The sequence below is a fragment of the Panthera uncia genome (genome assembly GCF_023721935.1).
Source record: "Panthera uncia isolate 11264 chromosome E2 unlocalized genomic scaffold, Puncia_PCG_1.0 HiC_scaffold_20, whole genome shotgun sequence".
Taxonomy (NCBI): Eukaryota; Metazoa; Chordata; class Mammalia; order Carnivora; family Felidae; genus Panthera; species Panthera uncia.
The window spans coordinates 22,576,083-22,599,416 of record NW_026057589.1 but is presented as its reverse complement, the minus strand read 5'-3'; the positions used below and the strand labels follow the sequence as shown (position 1 = coordinate 22,599,416).

At 52.5% G+C, this 23,334-nt stretch overlaps 1 protein-coding gene across 2 annotated transcripts; it reads left to right on the top strand.

The window, feature by feature from the left end:
• The first annotated feature begins 148 nt into the window (after positions 1 to 148).
• Positions 149 to 17,688, top strand: EMC8 (ER membrane protein complex subunit 8). Of its 2 annotated transcripts, XM_049622563.1 has the most exons (6): positions 149 to 516; positions 8,677 to 8,753; positions 10,379 to 10,414; positions 15,838 to 15,907; positions 16,648 to 16,742; positions 17,217 to 17,688. In XM_049622563.1, exons 1-6 carry the CDS (start codon positions 286 to 288, stop codon positions 17,374 to 17,376), a joined length of 669 nt encoding a protein of 222 aa, XP_049478520.1. In that variant the 5' UTR covers positions 149 to 285; the 3' UTR covers positions 17,377 to 17,688. The 2 variants fall into 2 exon arrangements, with proteins under 2 accessions (XP_049478520.1, XP_049478521.1); XM_049622564.1 differs by lacking the exon at positions 10,379 to 10,414 and having other exon boundaries at positions 154 to 516.
• Positions 17,689 to 23,334: the final 5,646 nt, after the last annotated feature.

The window sequence follows — 23,334 nt, the reverse complement described above, 5'->3', positions numbered from 1 at the left end:
GCTTTACGGCGGCGTCGAGAGGCTGCTTTACGGCGGCGTCGAGAGGCTGCTCTACGGCGGCGCCCGGCCAGAAGCGCGAGTGGAGTGTGAGGCGGGCGCGTCGCCTTCTCCCCGGCGGGTTGCTGGTGTGTGGGGAGCCCAGCCCGCCGCGGGCCTCCGCCAGCCGCGGGGCCGCGCCAGGCCGCCGCCGCCTCACCCCGCTTCTCCGCTGAGTTGCCGGGCGGCCGGGCGGGGGATCCAGGCCTGAGCCGGCGCCGGGGCCTCCGGGGCCCTGCCGGGCGCAGTATGCCCGGGGTGAAGCTGACCACCCAGGCTTACTGCAAGATGGTGCTGCACGGCGCCAAGTACCCGCACTGCGCCGTCAACGGACTGCTGGTGGCCGAGAAGCAGAAGCCCCGCAAGGAGCACCTCCCCCTGGGCGGCCCCGGGGCCCCCCACACCCTCTTCGTGGACTGTATCCCCCTCTTCCACGGCACCCTGGCCCTCGCCCCGATGCTGGAGGTGGCCCTCACCCTGGTAAGCGCGGGAAGGGCGGCCTCCCCTCGGAGCGTGCGGGCGCGGCCCCGGCTGGAAGCGCGGGTGTCCGGCGGGAGCCCGGAGGCGGCCGCGGTGGCGGAGAGCGGGGTGCCCCCGCGGGCTCGGCCCGGCGCCACGGGGCCGCAGCCGGAGCGGCCGCCTGTGCGGTCGCCGTGCCCCCAGAGGCGCTTTAGGTCCGTTCCTCAAACCGGTAGCCTTTGCAGGAACGAGCTGTCGCTAACTGGGTCGGGACTCGACCGCGCGGATGCTTTGGGGACCGGGAGGCGCGGGCAGTTGTGATGAGCTGGGAGTTCGACGCTGCAGCGTGCTTCCCGCGCCGCCTCCCAGAGCCCGTTCGGTACCTGGCGTGGGTGTAGACGCCCTGGTTCCTTGGCGGGCAGTGCCCCGCGGCTCGAGAGTCCAGACGCGTTCGGAGAGGTAGTTCTGACCTGACAGGCACTCCTCCCTTTGAACGTGCGCGACCGCCGCGTAAGGAGAGCCTGCCTGTCCCCGCCCGTGGTTTTTCTTCGTCGAAGTCGTCTCTACCCGCAGCGCGGCGTTCGAACTCACGGCCCCGAGATCAGGAGTCGCACGCCCCACGGACCGAGCCTGCCGGGCGCCCCAGGGAACGCACCCATGGTTTCAAAAGCTGGAGACTGAACTTAAAAAGCCGTAGCAGACCTGCCTCTCAGCCATCGCACTTGGGTGTGCTGAGCGCCTGCTGTATGCACGTGCGGTGGGGGAGAGGTTTAGCTCAGGGACCAACTGTAATGGAACTCCGGGCAGTAGTTCTTAGGGTCTGGGGATCAGCGCAGGGAAAAGACCGCCTGGAAGGTCCACGGACTTGTTAAAACCTCGGAGCCGCCTCCTGAGTTGAGATACTGTTTACTTTCCACTTAAGTACAAATATAAACTACGATCCTTAAGAAAGTTGGTTCACACAGAAGGTAGTTGAGTTCGAGAAGGTGTGGCTAGAAATGCTTTGTCTATACTTCACCCCAAGTAAAATGAGCCCGTTTCATAATTTTCCTGAATGGGTTCTTGGGAGGCGGGAAGTCCCCTTGGGCAAATGGCCCCCCAAGGCCTACGGGGCGCGTCTTTGAGGGCCTGTTAAACTGGACCATTGTGTGCATTTCTCCACATCTTCTCAGGGCAGGAGATAAATGAAAGTAGGTATTTATAAAACGCATCCTAGCTGCTCTTGAGGGGATGTGCTGTCAGTACCAAATTGGCCCGGGGGGGGGGGGCAGTTGATGCAAGTGTTTCAATCCAGCCGCCTTAATTACTCTGATCTCAAGGGAATTGCAGGTGCTTGGACATGCGAAATACAGTCACTTGCAGGGAACTAGGTTTACCAGGAGCACTGATGCAGGATTATTCAGTTTTCCAGTCGGGCGCCAGGCCTGTGCTGGGGGGCGGAAAGAAAGGGCTGTGGATCACAGCACCTGCTTGGCCGTTGATCGTGCTCCAAGCAGAAGTACAGTCTCTAAGGATAAGTGCCGTATGTGGGCTGGGGCAGAAAGCGGTGAGGTCCAGGGCTGGCCCAGGCTTGCCGAGTCAGGGAAGGCAGGCTGCCTGGGGAAATGCACTTGCCAGGAAGGGCTAGGCGGGCCACCCAAGTAGTAATGGGGGGAGCGGGGGCGGGGCGGAGAGAACATTCAAGGCAGACGGGGGACGAGAAAATGGCAGAGAGGGGGACCTAGAGCGTAGAGTGTTAGGGGATCGAGGGCAGATTTCAGAGCAACCCGTAGGTCACACGGGAGTGCGGGCACCATCATGAGGACAGAGGGCCGCCACTGGAGACAGTTCCACGGGCGCATTCGTGTGCTGGAGGGATGGCTCCAGCCTGCAGCAAGGAGAGTGTTGGGAGAAGTGCATACAGGACCAGAGGCAGAGAGGTGGCAGGTCAGACAGAATCAGGAGGAAGACTCCACGGGACTCTGAGACTGGTGACTGATCGTAGTGTGGACATAGGGAGAAGGAAGCAAGGGTGGCGCCTCGATTTCTGACTTCTGCCTTGGACGACAGTGGTGCCGTTTGTAGAGGGGAAATGAAGACCCAGCATTGAATGTTGCAAAATGGGTCTGGAGCTTGGAAGACGGACGGGCTGGCGATGCAGGTTGGGAACCGGTAGCTTTGCAATGACTGTTGAGGCTATGAGAGCAGGTCGTGTTGGGAGGGGCAGCGTGTGGAATGAGGGGAGAGCTATGGATGGTGCCTTTACAGGGTGGATGGAAGGGGAATCGGCAGGGGAGTAGCCAGAGGGGTCTGAAGGAGACGCATGTTCTGTAAATCCATTTAAAATCCTGTCAGACAGCCTCAGTTAAGCATCCAACTTCAGCTCAGGTCATGAGCCCACCGTTCATGAGTTCGAGCCCCGCATCGGGCTCTGTGCTGACAGCTGGGAGCCTGGAGCCTGCTTCGGGTTCTGTGTCTCCCTCTCCCTCTGGCCTTTCCCCATTCATGTTGTCTCTCCCTCTCTCTCAAAAATAAATATTTAGGGGCGCCTGGTGGCTCAGTCAGTTAAGTGTCTGACTTCAGCTCAGATCATGATTTCATGGTTCACGAGTTCAAGCCCCGCGTCGGGCTCTGTGCTGACAGCTCAGAGCCTGGAGCCTGCTTCGGATTCTGTCTCCCTTTCTCTCTGCCCCTCCCCTGCTCACACTCTGTCGCTCTCTCAAAAAAAAAAAAAAAAATCGTATGAAACATCTAAGCGTCTTAAAGACAACTTGAACCTCACTTGGAATTGTCAAAGAATTTTTCTAATTCTTATTCTTAATTAAGCTTTGTAGAGTTAAAGGATTATAGTACTTCCATAAGATAGAAACACGATACTTGAGAGAATTAAATATACTACTAACTATAAACAACTGCATTAGAGTTACCTTTACACAAATTTTCCCCAAGGAGCAGAGCTGCCTCCCAAACCACTTAGCTGGGGAGGGAAGATGCCCAGAGGAGACCCGGACTCTTACAATGGCCCAGTGCCACCAGCTTGTTAAGAGGGAAAGGGGCACCCTGTCCCTCTCCCCCGCCCCTCCCCCACTCACGCTGTCTAAAGAGAGGGAAGGGGGTACTGCCCGGGGCCCTGTTTGATCTTACCCGCCGCCCTTTTCCGTTCTGCCCTCACTCTCCACTTAGAGCACTTCCCCAAACATGCCTTCGGTGTTTGAGTCTCCGTCCCGCAGAGTTAACGTCTGCGCTAGATTCTGGGCCTCAAGTTCTGTAAGCAGTAAGAACAAGCTGGGGCTCCGCCCTTGCCCAGCGGTGGTGGGTTACGTTGGCCTCTCTTATACTGACCTACCCTGAATCACAGCCCCAGCCTTAGACAGGTGTGAAAAAGATGCCGATTGAGTACAAATTAAGTAACTCTCAGAGCAAAGTTACAAGGGAAAATTTGCGATTTGAGTCTATCCAAAAAAATTTTATCACAATTAACGTATTTCAGTTTATGCCATTCAGCTTTTGACTTAGCAACTTTATAACCTGAAGGCGATGAAAGGTCTCAGCATACGGAGCCACAGTTTATCAGTATTTCAGCTATGGAAGATGCGGTTTTAATAAAGCTTCTAAATCCATGAAACTGTATAAACGAGGCCTCATTCTCATGGCTTTTTTCTATTCAGGGAGTTTCATATTGTAATTATTTTTAGTAACTGGGAAAGGCTGACTTGATAAGCAGTCCATCAAAGGGCAACATCAGATTCCTTTGAAAAGCTTTTCATTATAATTTTCCATTTAAAAAAAAAATCCTTCCATTTCTGGGTGCTTTTCATTTTTTTTTTTTTTAAAGCACTTATGCCTGTTATTTATCCTTATAACCCTTTGACGTAGGTAGTGACGGAATTATTTCTAATAGCGAAAACCCATAAAATGTTAGCAGGAAAATCAGTGTGGACCTGCTGTTTCTCTAATCCCTTTTTGTCCTTTTGCCCTCAGTTGATTTCCTGGTTCTGCGGAGCAACTTTTGATTACATTCCGCTGAGATGACTTTCTCAATGGCCGGTTGGTCTAACCACCTTGATTCTTGTCCGGAATTCTTTCTGCTGCCTCCATGTGTGCCTTCTCTGTGCTCATTGGCATGGGCCGCTGTCCTCCGGCTCTTTCCTAAGCCCCCTGCCTACTCTGCCTGGTTACCTCCAGAACATTCACAGCTAGCCTGGGAGACGGAGATGGTTTGCTCCAGGCCCTCTCTTCGTTTCTTCCCTCTGAACTTCACCCTCGCCCCATCCCATGTACCGCCAAAGCTCTTTCACGGAGCCAGCTGCTTTCCATCCCGCGGAGAATCAGCACCCAACTTTTCTTCTCGATGCGTCTAGCCCTCCCCTTAGGCTCCCAAGACCTGCTTGTTGCCGCAGACGGCAAGGCTCCCAGACACCCCCAGCTTGTGGGTGGCACGTGTGGGAGTGATGCCCTCCTCAGGGTGGCTCTCCTCCTGCCTTACCTGCTTTATGGCGATGGCAACGGCACGGTCGCACGAGGGAGGTAATACTGCTATGAAAATGATAATGTCACACACGCGTGTTAGCAAGTTTGCAGAGAGAAGCTGGTAATTCTTTGTGCACAGCTGAGCTGGCAATGAACGAGTGGGGCCTGGTGCCTTTAGTCGTTCTCCTATGTGTCTGACACGGAACAAGCCAGAAAAGGCACTTGGCAGAGGGTGTGGCAGGCTCATGCCACGGTAAAGGTGTCCTCCTTTTGCCTCTGACGGGTAAAAGAAACCACAAGAGTAAATATGGAATTCAGACCCTGTGTGCGGAGCCTGTCGTCCTGAGCTGTGGTCTTCGTGTGGATTGTTCACGGGATGCGTGGCGGGACAGCAGGGACCGTGGAAGTGGACTCACAGAGAACGGAGATCAGACGCCAGCCGCTCAGTTCTTCTGCCTTGTCCTGCCCCACTTCGGGGCGAGCTGCCTCTTAAATCCACTAAGGCTTTTCTTAACAAGCCATTTGGGCTTTCTGAGGATTCGGAAGCCCCTCACCACCTGCCCGCCCCCTCCTTGCCTCCCCTGTTCACACTGCTCGTCTTCTACTCACCGGCTTTTACTGCCCTCCGGGTCACTCACCTGATGAGGTCTGGTTCCATTTTTGAAACCATCAAAGAAAACTCTTCCATCTTATTAAAACTTGTTCACTCTGGGGCGCCTGGGGGGCTCAGTCAGTTAAGCGTCTCTCTCGATTTTGGCTCAGGTCACGATCTCACGGTCCGTGAGTTCGGGCCCCGCATCCAGCTCTCTGCCGTTAGCACGGAGTCTGCTTGGGATTCTCTCTGTGCCCTCCTCTGCTTGCGTGCTCACTCGCTCACTCTCTCAAAATAAGCAAATAAACATTTAAAAAAAAAACCTTTTTTTCCACATCCACCCTTCTGTATTTTCAACTGTCTGTCTGTCTGTGGGCCGTGGACGTGGGTGTGCATGTCCATCACAGGCATCCTCACAGCAAGCTTAGTTGTCCTTGTTTGAATCGTTCAAAAGTTTTAAAACCAAGCCAGAGCCTTTATGAACGGGCTCACTTTTAGGGCAGCCTTTTCAGAGAGTTTTAGAAGCTCGAGGTCATGACGCTGTTTTTCTGCTGAAATTGATTCGGCCACCGTGTTTGTCACAAGAATCACCTTCACGTCAGTTACTTTCCATGCTCCCTGAGCACAGATACAGGTGATCCCACCTGTGTCTCCTGGGGGACATGTCCTGAACTGTTGCCTCCAGCCCAGGATCGGATCAGGAGCAGCTGAGACAGCTCACGGGGTGGTCAGAACAGCAACAGGCAGCAGGTAGTGGTCCTTGTACTAAACGTAGCTGTGGTCAGCCAAAAATGATCCCCTGGCGTGTCCACACCCTAATACTTGGAACCCATGAGTATGTGACCTTACTTGGCAAAGGGGACTTTGCAGATGAAATTAAGGATCTTGAGGTGGGGAGGCGAACCTGGGTGATCTGAAGAGCCCGGTGTAAACACAGGGTTCTTTTAAGGAGGAGACAGGTGGGGCAGTACAGGGAAAGGAGAGGTGATGACAGAAGCAGAGGTCAGGGTGGTGCAGCCCCCAGTCAAGGAATGCGGGTGACCTCTAGATGCTGGAAAAGGCAAGGAGGACATTCTTCCCTAGAGTTTCCAGAAGGAATCAACGCTGCCGACCCATTTTAGATTTGTCTCCAGTTCTGACTGGCTAGAAGGACAAGCCTCACCAGAGAGCCAGGAGAGGGCCTCTCAAGTGGCTAGCGAGGACGCACTCAAGAGGCTGGTCTTTGAATAGAAGTAAAAGCTGAGAGGGCGGGCTATGCTGAAGGGGCTAACCGTGTTGGTTTGAGTTCAGGGAATGGGGCCAGATGCCAAAGTTTACAGCTGGGCTATGTCGTTTGGTGCTACAAAAAAATAGTTTTAGAAAAAAATGAAAGAAGTTGCTGCTGTAGGTACCAACAGAAAGTTTCTGGAACCCGTGCCTTTAAGAAGTGATAGAAACAAAATACAAGTGATTGTGGAGTACTTTGCAGCAAAGTTACAGCGAAAGAGCCATTATAAATATTTTGGAGACATAGCCCTAATCTTTTGGGTGGATGACCAAAACATCTAATTTGTTCATTGAACCTTGGTTTTGACCCAATATGGTAATTCATGAGCTCTTAGGAGGCCAGAATTATTATTCTAATCCTTGTGCGAGCAGGGAACCTTGGACTGGGACCATCTGGTAATATCTGCTTTTAGTCACAGAGGACGCTGCCTGAGCCCCAAACCAGAATTCAGGAAAAAGAGCAGTACAGCTGTTTTTGTTTTTTGGTTGTTTTTTTTTTTTTTTTTTTTTTTTTGGAAAGAAAACTATTTTTTTATCTTTTTTTTTTTTTATGAAAAAACTGAGAATCAATTTTTTTTCCTCTTCTGATTGAGAATAGAATTTACTGCAGTACGTTATTAAAATTCCATTATGGGGGGCGCCTGGGTGGCTCAGTCGGTTAAGCGGCCGACTTCGGCTCAGGTCATGATCTCGCGGTCCGTGAGTTCGAGCCCCACGTCGGGCTCTGTGCCGACAGCTCAGAGCCCGGAGCCTGTTTCAGATTCTGTGTCTCCCTCTCTCTCTGCCCCTCCCCCGTTCATGCTCTGTCTCTCTCTGTCTCAAAAATAAATAAACGTTAAAAAAAAAAAAAAAAAAAAACATTATGGCAGGGGCACTTGGGTGGCTCAGTCAGTTGAGCGTCTGACTTCAGCTCAGGTTGTGATCTCGCAGTTCATGGGTTCGAGCCCCACGTCGGGCTCTCTACTGACAGCTCGGAGCCTGGAGCCTGCTTGGGATTCTGTGTCTCCCTCTTTCTCTGCCTGTCCCCGACTCACGCTCTGTGTCTCTCTCCCTCTCTCCCTCTCTCTCTCTCTCTCTCTCTCTCTCAAAAATAAACATTAAAAAAATATTTTTTAAAATTGCATTATGGCAAAACAGGAGGACCTTTTGTTGTTTTTCATAATGGCATTAGACCTGCCAGGAGCTAAGTCTGATGAGAGAAGAGTGGCATATTATAAAATGGACAAAAACCTGGCAAGTCGGCCACCGTGCTCCCGTTTCAAAGCATATGCCCCCGGGAATTGGGTGCACGTGCACACACACCCCCACCTGCCTCCGCCCACAGACGCCCGTGGCCTGTTTACCCCACATCCCAGCATAAAGTGTTTTCATGGTTTGTTGCTAGGAATACAGAAATTTAAATAGAATATAAAAAAACTTGGTTTCAACAGACCGAGATTTCCATCGTGGCTCTGCCCCCGGCTGTGTAAATGTACGGGTTTAGCTTGCTTCTCTGTGAGAGATCGATTTCCGGCATCTGAAGGCTTGCTCAAGCCCCAGAATGCGTCCATTCTTTATATCTGATGAGGAGGTGGGTAAACATGGTCCCCTCCTTCACCTCCCTGCAGTGCTGCCCCTGTGCAACATGTGTGGGCATTGGGGCCCCTCAGTGAGAGTGATGTGGCCTCCCGTGGACCATGGACAGCAAGCTAGTGTGGCCTTTCTCGTGGGAGCACCCATTTTCTCGTAGCTTTCTCCTGGGGACGAGGATTCAGGGATTATACTGTGTCTTGTCCGGGCGGGGAGGGCGGGGGGCAAGGTCTCCTGTGTTTATTAAGAGGTGACATTTAAGAGAAAATCATTCATCTGTTATTCCCAATGTTTGTCTCTTTCAGATTGATTCATGGTGCAAAGATAATAGCTATGTGATCGCCGGTTATTACCAAGCTAACGAACGAGTCAAGGATGCCAGGTATGTCCAAGCCACAACCCTCTGGTGTGAAAGAACGATCATGTGACACACAGTGTCTGATGCGCCTCTTGACCGTCGGTAGGCCCTGTGAGAACAAACCCCTCCTCGCCTTCCGTGCTCGTTTATAGCGTCTGAGAGGAGCTGCGGTGTGGTTAATTTCCAAACAGAAATTGTGACACTTGCATTAATTTGGAATTGAGATTTGTATAATCTGTGTTTTGCTTGAAGGGAATTCACACAATGAAAGCGACAGTCAGGGGCCTCTGATTCCGATCCCAGCTAGGAATGGTGTAGGGCCGAGCATTAGGAAAGACTGCTGCCGTCTTTGGGGACAAATAAAACCACTTTTGGGTTTGGTGCTCTTAGGGTCTGTACCGTGATGAGGACGTAGTGTTTGCAGCTTCCTTCTCGTGGGCCCCTGGTTCTCACTAGTGAGCAAAGGCGAGGACGTGGCTCGTTTTCTGCGTTAGTCTCCTCCTCCACAGAGACAGGGACGGCACACTGGATGTTCGGATAACTTGAGGAGGGCCGGTCTGAGGGTCGTTTCCGAAGGTCTGGGCAGCGTGTAAGGGAACTCACCAGAGGGGAGGGCTCCGACAGAAGGCGGCACCACCAGCCCTGCGCCTAGAGGGACCGAGGGGAAGAGGGCGGTAAGGACGTGCACCGCAAGAGAAGCAGTCCCTCTAGGGACACGGCCAGCAGGGCAAGCCCCAGAGGAGTCGGTGCTCTGATCTCCCTGTGATTTCCTCCAGCCGGAAATCGGGCACAGATGGGAGGTGCCCGGCACGGCCCTCTCGCTCGGCTCACGTCGTCAGACGGAGCCACTGACTCCGGCGTCCAAGCAGTTGGGGGCTGCAGTGGACGGTCCCAGAGTTCCTGGGATGCCTGGAGTGCACCCACCTGCTCAGCGTAAGTGAGGGAATGGACTCAGGAGCACTTCAGGAAATAACGCAGTGAGCCGGTGACCAGGCGTTGCTGTCATCGATGAGGCACAGACGTGCTTCAGGGACTGGGTGCGGGCAGGACTCGCAGGGAGGCAGGGTGACCAGCCAAGTGCTGGGCTCCAGACAACCCTGGCGAGAGCCCCTGCTTGGATGGCAACATGCAGGGCCTCTGTGGTCCCGGGAACCACCACTCCTCCACGGGCCCCTTCTGCGTGTGATCCCATCGGCCCCCCGCGCATTGATGACACCACGGCTGCGTCTCTGATCCAGACCTGTTCACGGGGCCCTTGTGGTCTCCGTCTTTGTTACGTGAAAGACCGGGCCCAGAAGGACCGGCCCAGGGCCACACGCACGCCCTGAGGGTGGTGCAGAGGCTCTCGCAGCGAGAGCAATGAGGAGCTGCTCTGTGGGGATGACCGGGAAAGCTCTCGGGGAGCGGTGTCGTCTGAACGGGGCACCCGGGAGTGGGCTTGTCAGGTTCACGTGTAGAGAGAGGAGGGAAGAGCGTCCAGAGAGGGGACGCGTGAGGTAGACACCGGGCAGAAGTGGGCACACGGACGGAAATGCTGGGAAGCAGCCCTAGAGAGGTCGGGCTCTAAGGCCTCTGGACCTGCACTTTGTAAGCAGTGGGGAGCTGTCCTCGGAAGGAGGTTTCCTGAACCGAGCAATTCCCTCCCACAGGTGCTCTCACAGAAAGGCGAGGAGACCAGGCAGGAGGTAATGGCACCAGTGTGTTAAGTGTAGAAGCCTCCCTTTCCTTCCCCCCCCAGCACACTCCCAAACCCCAGCCTAGCGTCGTTGCCCCACGTGTGTGTGTACGGCTCTCATCTGCGCGCCTCTGTGGCTCACGGCGCCTCCGTCTTCCTGCCTCTATTTGGACCTCAGCCCAGCCCAGCCCAGCCCAGCCCAGCCCTCTCCTACCCAGACACCATTTTCATGCGACTCGTAATCTAGACGTTCCCATTTCCTTCACCTGCTCTGCTCAGGAGGTTTTGCATTCCCTCATCTATGTCTGTTTACGTGCCTGCTGAGAGGCCCTTGTCAGATCTGTAGGGGGATTAAAGAGAGCTGGGGGACAAGAGGGCCCGTTACCCTTTAGTCCCTTCGGATGAGTCTCTGCGAGATTTGGGGGGGGGGGGGGGCGCTTATCCTCCCGGTGTGTGTGCCGGGACTGACTGCGTGTCGTCCTTTCCAACCCTCACGACACTCCGGTGGACAAAGTCCATGCAGACACGGTCACTGCACAGACGCCACACACAGCTTGGAAGCTCAGGAGCTACCGTTACGCTAACGTCCGTGTCCAAAACCATTTGCCGGGAAAACCTTCACTTGTCTCTCAGCCAGGCCTAACGTCAGATGTGTCCTTCTTTTAGAAATACCAGCTGATTGACTGTCTCACAGCCTGGGCCTTACAGTCAGGTACACTTGGATTCGAAGCATAGATGACTTACCGATTCGCCTCTTTGGGCTGCAGTGGTCCTGTCTGTAAAATGGTGGTAACAGCTCACGCCTCAGAAGCCGGTCTTGAGGACAAAGTGAAGCAACGTATATCATGTTTAGCTTTGTGCTTGGTTGGAAGTGCCAGCTTTGGGCTGTTACTATCACTAGTCCTATGATTGCTTTTTCCAAAAAAGGATCATTCAAATGTACTATTAGGACTATACCAAAAGAAAAAGCTTTTGCACAGCCGAGGAAACCACCAACAAAAAAAGGCAGGCGAGTGAGCGAGAGAAGATGTGTGCAAATGACATAACCCATAAGGGGTTAATATCCAAGATGCAGAAAGAACTTCTACAACTCAACACTCCCCCCCCAAAAAAAAATAATAAATAATGAGCAGAGGACCTGAATAGACATTTTTCCAAAGAAGACATACAGAAGGCACAACAGTCCCAACAGAGAGGACGCTTGGCATCGCTCATCATTAGGGAAATAGCAATCGAAACCACAATGAGATGTCCCCTCACAGCTGTCAGAATGGCTAAAATCAACAACATAAGAAATACCAAGTGTTGGTGATGATGTGGAGAAAAGAGGACCTGTTGGTGGAGAATGCAAATTGGTGCAGCCTCTGTGGAAGCAGTGTGGAGGGTCCCCAAAGTTAAAAATAGAACCACCATATGATCCAGTAATTCCACTACTGGGTATTTAAGGAAAATGAAAACACTAATTAGAAAAGATACATGCACCGCTGGCCGCAGCACTATTTACAGTAGCCAAGACCGTGGAAGTAACCTCAGTGCCCATCAGTAGATGAACAGATATGGAAGGTGTGGTATATACACACATAGAATAGTACTCAGCCATAGAAAATGAGATCTTGCCATTTTTGACAACATGGATGGACCTCAAGGGTATTATGCTAAGTGAAATAAGTCAGAGAAAGACAAATATATGATTTCACTTACATGTGGAATCTTAAACTCTTGGGGCACCTGGCTGTCTTGTCAGTGGAGCATGCGATTCTTGATCTCGGGGTTGTGAGTTTGGGCCTCATGTTAGGTGTAGAAATTACTTAAAAAGAAAATCTTTTTAAAAATAATAGGGGTGCCTGGGTGGCTCAGTTGGTTAAGGGTCTGACTTCGGCTCAGGTCATGTTCTCGCAGTCTGTGACTTCAAGCCCCACGTAAGACTCCGTGCTGACTGCTCAGAGCCTGCTTCGTATTCTGTGTCTCACTCTCTCTGCCCCTCTCCTGCTCATGCTCTGTCTCTCTTACTCTCAAAAATGAATAAATGTTTTTAAAAAATTGTTAATAATAGTAATAAATATAAATAACGAATAACTATTAAATACAGGGGATAAGCTGGTGGTCACCAGAGGGTAGGTGGGCGGGGGGGATAGGTGAAATAGATGAAGGGGATTAAGAGGTACAGACTTTAAATTACAAAATAAATGAGTCACAGGGGGCACCTGGGTGGCTCAGTCGGTTAAGCATCTGACTCTTGATTTTGGCTCAGGGTGTGATCTCACGGTTCTTGAGTTCAAGCCCCACATCAGGCTCTGCCCTGACAGCACAGAGCCTGCTTGGGATTCTCTTTCTCCCTCTCTCACTCTCAAAATAAATAAATAAAATTTAAATAAATAAGCCACAGAGATGAGAAGTACAACATAGGAGACATAGTTGTATTTTTAATGTTTTATTATTTATTTTTGAGAGAGAGAGAGAGACAGAGGATGAGCAGGGGAGGGGCAGCGAGAGAGGGAGCCACAGAATCCGAAGCAGGCTCCAGGCTCCAGGTTCCGAGCTGTCAGCACAGAGCCCGACGTGGAGCTCGAACCCATGAACCGTGAGATCATGACCCGAGCTGAGATGAAGAGTCGCACACTTAACCGACTGAGCCACCAAGGCACCCCAGGAAACATAGTTTTTTAAAAAACCAATCCATATTTTAATGTTTTGAGGTGTAACATGTTTGTAGCTATTTTATTAAGCTTAAGGGCATCATGTCAAGTTTTATTATAGTACTTGATAATGACTGGTGTTTTGCTTCCTAATTTGGATTACATGTGGGGAACGTCAGTACCAGGCACAGCGCCCTGGCCTGAGGTTAGATGCTCAAAAAAAAGCATTTAGGTCGAGAATGTGCGATCTCAGTTCAAGCAAATTTCTGGCTTTGCGAGTGGGGAAGGGGATTGGCAAAGGGGTCTCTGCCTCCAGGGTGCTCCTGCAGGTTTATTTGAGCCGAGTCTTGACGGGAACAAGGGGGTGACCCGGCCTAGGAAGAAGCAAGGGGGTGACGCTGCTCCCATAAAGTGACAGTCCTACATTAGGAATGCAGTCAGGGGTGAGGCTGGTCAGGATTTGAGAGTAAGTGCGTGATGCCAAAAACTGTAAAGTGGCATTTCTTTCAAATACTTTTTCTACTCATTAACTACAATTTGACTTTTTTCAAAAGAATGCATTTTAAATTTGAGTTTCGGGGCATCTGAAGAGGTAGTTGTTGTTTTTAACGGATGTTTCTTGACCCCTTCCTGATAAAAGTCGCTAGCTACTATGAGTGATCATCATAAATGTTAGGACGATGGTTTTAGAAGTGTCTTCATGGCAGAAGCTTCACGAGTCTCAGAAGATCACTTAGCAAACACCGACTTCCTTTCTCTGCATCTGAGGCGTGAGTTAGGGACGTCAGATTGTGTCTGGCCTGCGTTTCATGGGTGAATAGGCAGGCCTGCTCCGTGGCTCCAGTCCCCCTCCTTGCCATTCGCCACTCGAGCCGTGGTCACTGGGCACCTGCCGGCTCCTGGTAAATGCGGCGCGGCCGTGCGTCCCTTGCCAGGCTTTCCGCGGTGGCCTGAGGGACAGCAGCCCCTGGGGCCCGTTCTCCTTCAGACTGCTTTGTTGTTTTTGCGTCATTTTTTCTAATCCTGCAGACTTACAGGCATCACATCACTGCAGATTCTCAATTTTGGACGTGAAAATGGAGTAATTAAATAAAATAACTCATTTTCCTAAGACATTATTAATCGGACTTTTTTTTTTTTTTCTCCCCAGCTCAGTCACAGCATAATCATATGTTTCCTTAGGTAAACCCCATAATTATCCATGTGTTTTTGTGGCCGTTAAAATATATTATGTCTCCGTCTTTGGTTCAAAAAGCTGAGACTCTTCGTTGTGCGGGGCAAAAATGAGATGCACAGAAAGATCTGTGCGCCAAGGGTTAGGCGTTAAAGCGCTTCAGGAATAAACAGAGTTTAGAGGCAGGCCAGATGGACCCCCGCCGGGGCAGCGTGGCGAGAAAAGAGTTTTCTGGGCATCATGGACGGGAGGGGATTCGGTAAGCAGAGAGCAGGTTGGAAGGGCATCCCAAACAGGGAACAGTGTGAGTGCCGGGAGGAGCACGCGAGGGAGGCCGTATGCAGGCCGTTGCACTGACGTTAAAGACCCACAAAGCACTGCTCCCGTGTGTAGGAACGGTAGCTGGTCCACAGGGAGAAAGGCTGGACGCACGGAGCTGAGCACAGTGAGCTCTTGTCTCCCAAGCTTTGATGAGTCACGGGAAACAGACTGGAAGTTTCATTTTAGGAAGTTTGATCTGAAGATACACGAAATAAGAGCCTGGAAAACGAGGCCGGTTAGGAAGCAGTTTTGGAAAAACCCAGGTGTAGGGTGACAGCCTGAGCACGCTGAGTGGGAGGAGGGCAGAGGAGGCCGAGGCAAGGGAAGAGTCTCCAGCACCCGGTGAGGGTCAAGGGGGAGTGGGCAGGCAGAGAAAGTAGAGCGGGAGGTTCCAGCTGGGCCGCAGGGCCGGGGGGAGGACGAGGGTGCTTGGCAGGCCTCCGGGGTGCAGACCCTCGAAGGTAAGGGGGTGGGTACCCCGGTGGCCCGAAGAGACAAGACTGCCGGCTTATTAAAGAGTGAGATTGGCTGAAATTTAAGAAACACGGGTGAAAGGAGACAGGTTGGACAGAGGGAACCAGGCAAATAGTGTTTTTTCCCATGGAGGAAAAGACCGGCTCAAATTTGGAGCAGGGGAGGGGCCACTAAAGGAGACCCCTGAGGAGGAGGGCTGCGTGGAGGGGCCCCCGGGTGCCAGGAGGCCTCTGCCTGAGATGGGATCAGAAAACAGCCAGGGCGGCGAGGGTAGTGCAGGGATGATGCGGGAGCCTCTCTAGTCTGCTCTGTGGACTCAAGGGTGCAAGTTGTCACTTACCGAGGTCGGGATGGGCCGGAGCCAGCGATAGGAGGCTGACGAGCGTGGAGAAGACTTGGAATGGCCTAGAAATGTTTAAACTTAAAAAGAAAAGGCGGCCGACTCCATCGCCAGCAGCCGAGAGGTAGATGGAGTCCCTCTGTGAGCAGGTGTGTGATGAAGCGGGCGGCCAGGGAGGCGTCAGAGGGCGGGAGCTCTGAGCGTGTGCTGCGCTCTCCTCTCCGCTGGCTCCAGGGGGCCCTTCTGCCGGAAGGCAACGGCCCGCTTCTCGCCGTGCTCCCCGTGGCCCGACGGCACTCCCTACCCTCGGCACAAGTCCCTGCGGCTGACCTCGACGGCCAGAAGCCGTCCTGGCAGGCGTGACGAGCGCGCACAGGTTACCGGTACCGCCCTCTGCCTCCGTGTGCGCGTGTGAGCCCTGCCCCGGGGGAGACTGTTGGACGGCGTCGACTAGAACGACTGTCAGCTCACTGCCGCGTCTTTTGCAGTCCGAACCAGGTTGCAGAGAAGGTGGCCTCCAGAATCGCCGAGGGCTTCGGCGATACCGCCCTCGTCATGGTGAGTCACTCTTGGGCGCTGTCGCGTTTTCTGTTGCCGGACCGGCTGCCGAGCGTTCTCTTGCTCACGCGGAGCTTTCTCGTGTGAGCGGTCTCCTCTCCGCAGAGGCTCCGTCAGGCCAGTGCCGCCCTTCGCGGCCTCCTCCCGGCTGCAGGCCCGCAGGCGCAGTGTGAATGCCGCAGGGGCGCGGCCCACTCCACGCCTCCAGGAGGGGCGGTCGTTCCAGCTCAGTGGTCCTCAGAGTGGGGCTCTGGGCCAGCGGCATCAGCACCACCTGGGAACGTGTCGGAAATGCAGATTCTCAGGGCCCGGCAGGCTGCTTGAGTAAGCTTCCAGATGATTCTGATGCGCGCTCAAGCGTGAGAGCCGTTGAACCAGAGCAGCCGACAGCCCAGAGGGAAGGAAGAAGTCAGGCAGACGGTAGCAAACACCAAACCCTTGGTACACAAGCTCAGTTCAGACAGACTTCTAACAGGGGGGCAGAAGCTCTGCTTTTGTGAGAAAGCTGCGAAGTACTTACTGAGCACTTATTCTCCGTAACAGTTAGTCTCGGGCCACTCGAGTTGTGATTGCACGCGTCGGGTTTGCGGAGTCCGCGCACCGTGTGGGGGTTTCTCTCCGGGCCGGGGCTTCCGCTGCCGCCTCGAGCCACGAGGAGGCGCCTGAGGCCTTCCACCAGGGTGCCGGCTGCCGCTCCCCGTCAGCTCTGTTCACGAGCGCATCCTTTGTCTTGTGCGCAGGTGGACAACACCAAGTTCACGATGGACTGCGTGGTACCCACGATCCACGTGTACGAGCACCATGAAAACAAGTGGCGGTGCAGAGACCCACACTAGTGAGTGCCGTGTCCTCGGGGCGGCCCCGTGCGGTGTGCTGGGGGCTGCTCCCACGGGAAAGCCGGCCCGGCCTCTGGTTTCGAGAGAGCGTATTCTCCAGGGGGGTGTACAAACCTCACACAGAAAGCGTGCATGCTCCCTGGCTCCCGAGAGAAGCTGGGCGCTACTCCGGGGTCCCCGCCCCGCCCCCGGGCCCCCTCTTTCGGGCCTCTGCTGTGGTTATTTATAAGCACTCTGAAAGCATCTGCCGTCCCCCTCCGGCTTCTTCAGAATTTCGTTCGGAAGGGGCTCCTTCGTTTCTCAACCATGCCCCGTGCTCTCTAGGCACATCTTTGTTGAAAACATTCGTGGGTGCTGGCATCCGTGACTGTCTTCCTTTGTCCCGCTGTGTGTGTGGCCGGTTTTCTGTGTGCTCTGTTGGAAAGCCACCTGTTCTTTGCCGAGGGCCTGATCTCTCCTGTTTCGCCTTGTAGTGATTACTGTGAAGACTGGCCAGAGGCCCAGAGGATCTCCGCGTCGCTCCTGGACAGCCGGTCGTACGAAACACTTGTGGATTTCGATAACCACCTAGATGACATTCGGAATGACTGGACAAACCCGGAGATCAATAAAGCTGTCCTGCACCTGTGCTAGGGAGGGGTGTTAGCGACTGCTGTCTGGCTATGTCCACTGCACGGAAGAAGAAAGCTATTTTTCAGTGTAAATAACATCTCTCCTATAGCCCGTGTGGAGAGCTGGCCGTTCTCAGAGGCGGCACGTGTCCTGACAGAGGGCAGGATGTCCCTCTGCCGGCTTTTTAATGCAGTCGCCAGAAGAGGGGCGGAGTGTCCCATCCGACTGCCCCTGTGGAGTCCTTCCCAGTTGTCTGTTGCTCTAATCCTCCAGATCAAAGCTGTTTCTGCCTGTCCAAGATTGTTCCTATTAAACAGTTTTAACCTTTTATAATCTGGAGAGAATACTTCTTAAGTCTCACGAACTACCTTTAACAGAAAAAGCCCAGATCTTGTACTTGAGTGTTTGTGACTTTTCGTCCCGTTTGGGTTCGTGTCCGGTCCCGGGATCGGGTGCATGGCGGGCTGGTGTCCGCGGTGGGGAGCCCGCAGCCCTGAACCGCGCGGCCCCACACCCGTCGGGCGCACGTCGCTGCCGCGACCACACAGTGGGAACGATGCCACTGTCGCCTGAGAAACCTTCATCGTGAAGGGTGAAAACAGCCACTGCTGATAGTAGGAATTCGCGCGGGAGCACGGTTGTGATGCTTCTCAGTCAACCAGAAAGCTCGTGAGCCTGTGGGACCGAAAAAGGGAAAAGGGAACCGTGTTAAGATGACCTTTGAAAGGCGGAAATCAGTCCCAACTCCTAACTCACTCGCATGATGATCCAAATGGTTCTAATCTGTTCTGTAATTGTTTCTTTTGTATTTGAAGCAACAAAAGCAACACCGAACTTAGACTCCCCACGCTTCACAGAGCGCTGCGAGCTCTGTGGTTGGAACAGGTGGTCAAGCTCTGTAATGCAATCCGAGGAGAGGACGAGGGGGCTCTATGGTACCGCGGCATTTTTTCTCTCCTGCAGGAGTCCTTTTCTCCGCCCTTTCTTCAGACACCCCTCCCCCTTAGCTTCTGAAGCTGGCGTTCCTTCACGTGAGGACGCGGACACAGGGGTGACGGGTCGGAGAGCGGGGAGCCGTCTCGTTCCGAGTGGGTCTGTGTTTGTTTCAGAAAGGGAGCATTTACCACCAAAGAAAGCTCTTTTCCTGGGATTAAAACCAGCACGTGCTACAGCGGCCCAAGGCCAAGGGGAGCTGGCAGAGCTGGGTGGCATGAAGGTGTGGCCAGGGCTGTAACTCGGGAGGCATTTTAAAGACCGACTCTTGCTGTACCTTGTGTTCACCTCTCTGTGGGATCCTTGTGCTCGTTTTTCCCACCAGCTTCCCAGGAAAGCTGTGCCTCCCTCCCGTCCGGATTTCGGCCTGGAACCAGGTTCCCGCTCTGTGGCTGAGTCAGGCTTAGGTTTTCAGAAGAAAGCGTGTTAAATATTCCAAAAGGAGGAATGTAGGTTTAAAAGAACAAAAACGCATTTCCCAAGTGCGCACACCTCCTACATCCTTGTAAAAACAGCAGAAGCCCGTGCCGGGCTCCCCCCACCTCGCCACCCAGCCTTGTGGTGAGGTCCCCGGGCCTGTGGTCTCCCTGGCGCTAAGAACCAGATTGTTTCCTCCCCAGGATAAAAGTGAGAAGCTGCCCAGCAGCCACGCATTTGTATTCTTTCTTTGCCTTTTTGTAGAAAAGGCTTTAAGGAATGACACAAAGCATATTCGTGTACTGAGAAACTCTGTCCATCAGAATCTTAAATCTGAAGGGATCTGAGGGCAGGCAGGGGGCGGGGTGTGGTTGTGTAGAGATGTCCCCTCAGACCCAGCCGTGTGCTCAGAATCACCCTGGTGGATGTTGTGGTCTCTACCATAGCACCCATCCAGTACGAAACGGGCAGGATAAATCATTAATGGATAAAATGTCATTTCCATTTCCAACCATGGTCGCCTGAAGAACTGGGGACACCGAACATGGAAAAGTCAGCAGGAACTTCACAAATAACAAAAGCGCTGTGCTTGCTAGAAGAAAATCAGTCTTGCTAATTCTAACTGAGTTAGGGTGATTTAGAATGCAAAACAACTTAGAAATCTTGAGCAGTTTAAATTTTTTATGTTTATTTTTGAGAGAGACAAAACACAAGCCGGGGAGGGGCAGAGAGGGAGGGAGACAGAGAATCCAAAGCAGGCTCCAGGCTCTGAGCTGTCAGCACAGAGCCTGACGTGGGGCTCGAACTCACGAATCGCGAGATCATGACCTGAGCCGAAGCTGGCCGCTGAACCAACCAACTGAGCCACCCCGGGTGCCCCGCAATTTAAATCTTCAAGTCTGTTTTCCGGGAATCTGGTGTTTTTAAGCCTCCTTGGTGTAAAAAGTCCTTGTGTAATTAGCTTTGGTTGTACAGCTTATTTTTCTGATCTACTTGAAAACCTGTTGTTTCTGCATATGATGATTCTCAGCTACGAAAGAAAAATGCTTGCTTCCATAACTGCCCCTCTTTGGTATTGTATGTATCTTGACACAGTAGCTACTTTATGACATCATGGTAGGCAGACGCTAGAAGAACAGCCAGGGGAATCAATCTTTGTACCCTGCGGGCATTTTTAGCCACGTTAGCGAAGAGAGCGCAGTCTAAAGATAGACTTCCGTTTGACTAGTTGACATTTCTTGAGGCTTTCCATCAACTCAGTGCCTCTTAAACGTGGGATTTTTTTCCCTTCAATACCGAGAAGGCCTGGCAGCAAATGATGGTTTGTGTCCCCTTGGCAACTCTCAGGTAGGCAGTTAGAGCGCTCCGACTTCATTTGCATATGCTTTAGAGTCCAGGGGGTAACTTGAATATTTTTATCCCCATAATCTTGACTTGTGTCTCCTTAAAAATGTCGAAGATACCTTCGAATGGGATGCAAAATCTGATCAGCTTTCCGTGTCTTAGAATAAATTGCTTTTCTTCTGAGGGTCCTTTTGTTCCTTAAGGATTAACTTGTTGGGGTGGCTCTTTCCTTGCAGGGACCTGAAGGTTTTTCTTTAGATGATGAGATCGAGTCCAGCTCTAGAGCTGCCAAGAATCGTGTTCTTGGTCTTTTGCTTCGAAAGCAGTGCGTCTGGTGCCAGCGAAGCATCCGCTTGAATTTGACTGGAGGGAACCTTTGGCTCGAACTTGTGTTGCCTCGCAAAGCAGAGAGAGTAACATACTATATTTAGGGCTGTCTGAACAAACGTTCCAGATACCAGTTACAAACCTGTAAATAATTGCCTTTCAGAATCATCGTGAAGTTGTGTGGGCAAGGCTCCTGGCCTGGCACGGTCCCCGGTGGCCGGGGAGCCTGTCCCGAGGCAGGACACTGGCCAGTTCGCCGAGGGCCCTGGATGCTCCTCGGGCACTGAGGATTAAGTGAATTCCGGGGTGGACAGGATTCGGCACCATCCAGGTCCCTTCCCTGCGTCTGCCTCGTTACTAGAGAAGAGTCGACCGTCTCAGAGTCGATTTCTCACAAGGGAGAATCTTCCCGTTGCCTCCCGCCGTGCCTCACCCCCCCTTAGGTGACCGCACGAGGCAGGAGGGGCTGTGTGGCAGTGAGTGGCCCAGCGTGCCAGGTGTGAACCCCAGCTCTGCCGCCTTTGCTCTGCGGCTGCGTGCAAGGCGTGTCTCGTGTCCCGTCAAACGTGGGGCGGTGACGCCTGTTTGCGGGAACGTCGTGAAGACCCCATGTGCTGGCACTTAGCGGGACACGCTAGGGCTGCGCTGAGGAAGGTTCTCCACTGCTAATGCTGTAGCGGTTCCAGGCCGGACCGAGAAAGAACAGAGCGCTTACTCAGGAGACATCCAGGGCACGTTTGTCGAATGAGTAAGTAAGTGAAAGCAGCCTTCTCGAAAGACAACAGCAGCTTATATCTAACCCTTTCCTCCCGTTTACCTTCCCAACCCCGCTATGATGTCTCAGGGCCTCGTCTGCGTTTTGCAGGGGGAACCAGGGCACGGGTGTTGACGCGTCTGCCCAAGACACAGACCAGAAGGGAAGGTGAGGCAAGGGCTCCAGGTGTGGCCCCTCTCCTGGGAGACCGGGAGCAGAAAAGCCGTGTCTGCCTCTTTCCCACCGTCAGCTTCCTGTCCCCACCCCATTGCTAACACGTTTTCGTCCTCACTGTGACGTCAGTGTATGCTCATGTCAGAAGATGGCAAAGAAACAAAGTTACTCCCTGCCTCCATCCTCCGTCCCCCCCCCCCCCCCCCCGCCAAAGACAAGGTTGAAAGTCAAATGTGCAGTGATGTCCTTGGATATTGAGATGCAAAGAACTTGGAGGACCTTACGGCATAATTTAAGATATAGAAGGTATAAATACAAGGAAAATATTAGGAAATTTGTGCAGATTCCTGGGCCCAGACCCCAAGCATCCCAATTCATTGAGATTCTGGGCCCAAAAGTTGGCATTCGTGGCAGGTAGATTCAGATCCACAGAAATCCAGAGATTCACCCAGTGGTACCCAGACAGCCAGGACCTGAGGAGCTGGACCGTAAGGCTGGCACTGTGGAACCTAGTTGGGCAGGTCAGCAGCTGAGAACTCACAGCTCGACCGGGCTCACACTGGCAGAATTCAGGGCTCCTGAGTGAACTCTGTCTCAGCGGGAGCTTCTTTGATTTTTTTCTTTTTTAAAACATATTGCACACACAATGCACAAAACGTATGCTTAACATTTGAACAATCAGAAACAGACTGATAGCTTTTGAACAATCTCATAGCCCTAGACCCAGGGTGATAGAGCAAGGTCAATGTCTTAACACTCCCTCTGCCTTCTGAGGTGTCTTACACGTCTTTAAATTGTTTTGTAATGTCTATTTATTTTTGAGAGACAGCGTGAGCGGGGGAAAGGCAGAGAGGGAGACAGAATCGGAAGCAGGTTCCAGGCTCCGAGCTGTCAGCACAGAGCCTGACGCGGGGCTCGAACCCACAAACCTTGAGATCATGACCTGAGCCAAAGCCGGACGCTTAACCGACTGAGCCACCCAGGTGCCCTGTGTCTTTAATTTTCAAAGTTTGGGCTCCAGTCTGTCCTGTGCTGCTCCTTTCCAGGAGGTGCCTTTATAGTGAGACTCATGTGGCTCCCCAGAGCCCCGCCCTGGCCCCCATGTATTAAGACATACCCACAGGGACCTACTGCAGATCAGCTCAGACAAAACAAGGTACAAACAAAAAGTCATCTGAACTCTCACCATTTGCTGATATCCTTCTAACTACCTCTCCCTAAATGTCAGAACTCTGGATCTTTGAATTCTCAAGTCTTAGATTTAAATTTATTGAAAGAGGTGTGCCATGAAACCCCTTTATAAGAGCATAATTCATATTTGCTGGACTATGTAAACAGTTTATTTCCGAACTGTTACGTTGCTCACTTACACTCGTCTCCTGAATTCAACCCTTGGTGTTGGCGGTCTTTAATTTCAGACATTTTCGTGATTTGTGGTGGCATCTCGTGGATTATTGGTCTATGTCTAAAACGATACAGCTTCCAGAAGGTAACAGAAGAATGTATTCATGACACGGGCTCAGCAAAGATTTTTCAACAGGACCTATAAAGAAACAATCCGTTATACTCTGTTGAAATCAAGAACTTTTGTTCATTTAAAAGACACAATCAGGGTTGTGAAAAGGGAGGCCACAGGGCAGAAGAAAAGATTTATGATAGAGTCACTCAACCGAAAACTCCAATGTGTCTACCCAAATATATTAAAAAACTACAGATCAGTCTTTAAAAATAGACAGCCCGGCTGATCGGGCGCTTCCGAAAAGAAGATATCCACACAGCCAGCGAGCGTATGAAAATGTGCTCCACGAATGTCATCAAGGGGAAGCAAATTAAAAACACGGGAGTCCGTTTGTTAACGGGAAGAAAATGTCAGGAAGCAGAACCGTCCACGTGTGCACAGCTCAAATGCCCCAGTGATCCCCGGACTGCTTCACACAACCGTGACTCGGGGTCAGAACCACCCCCTCCCG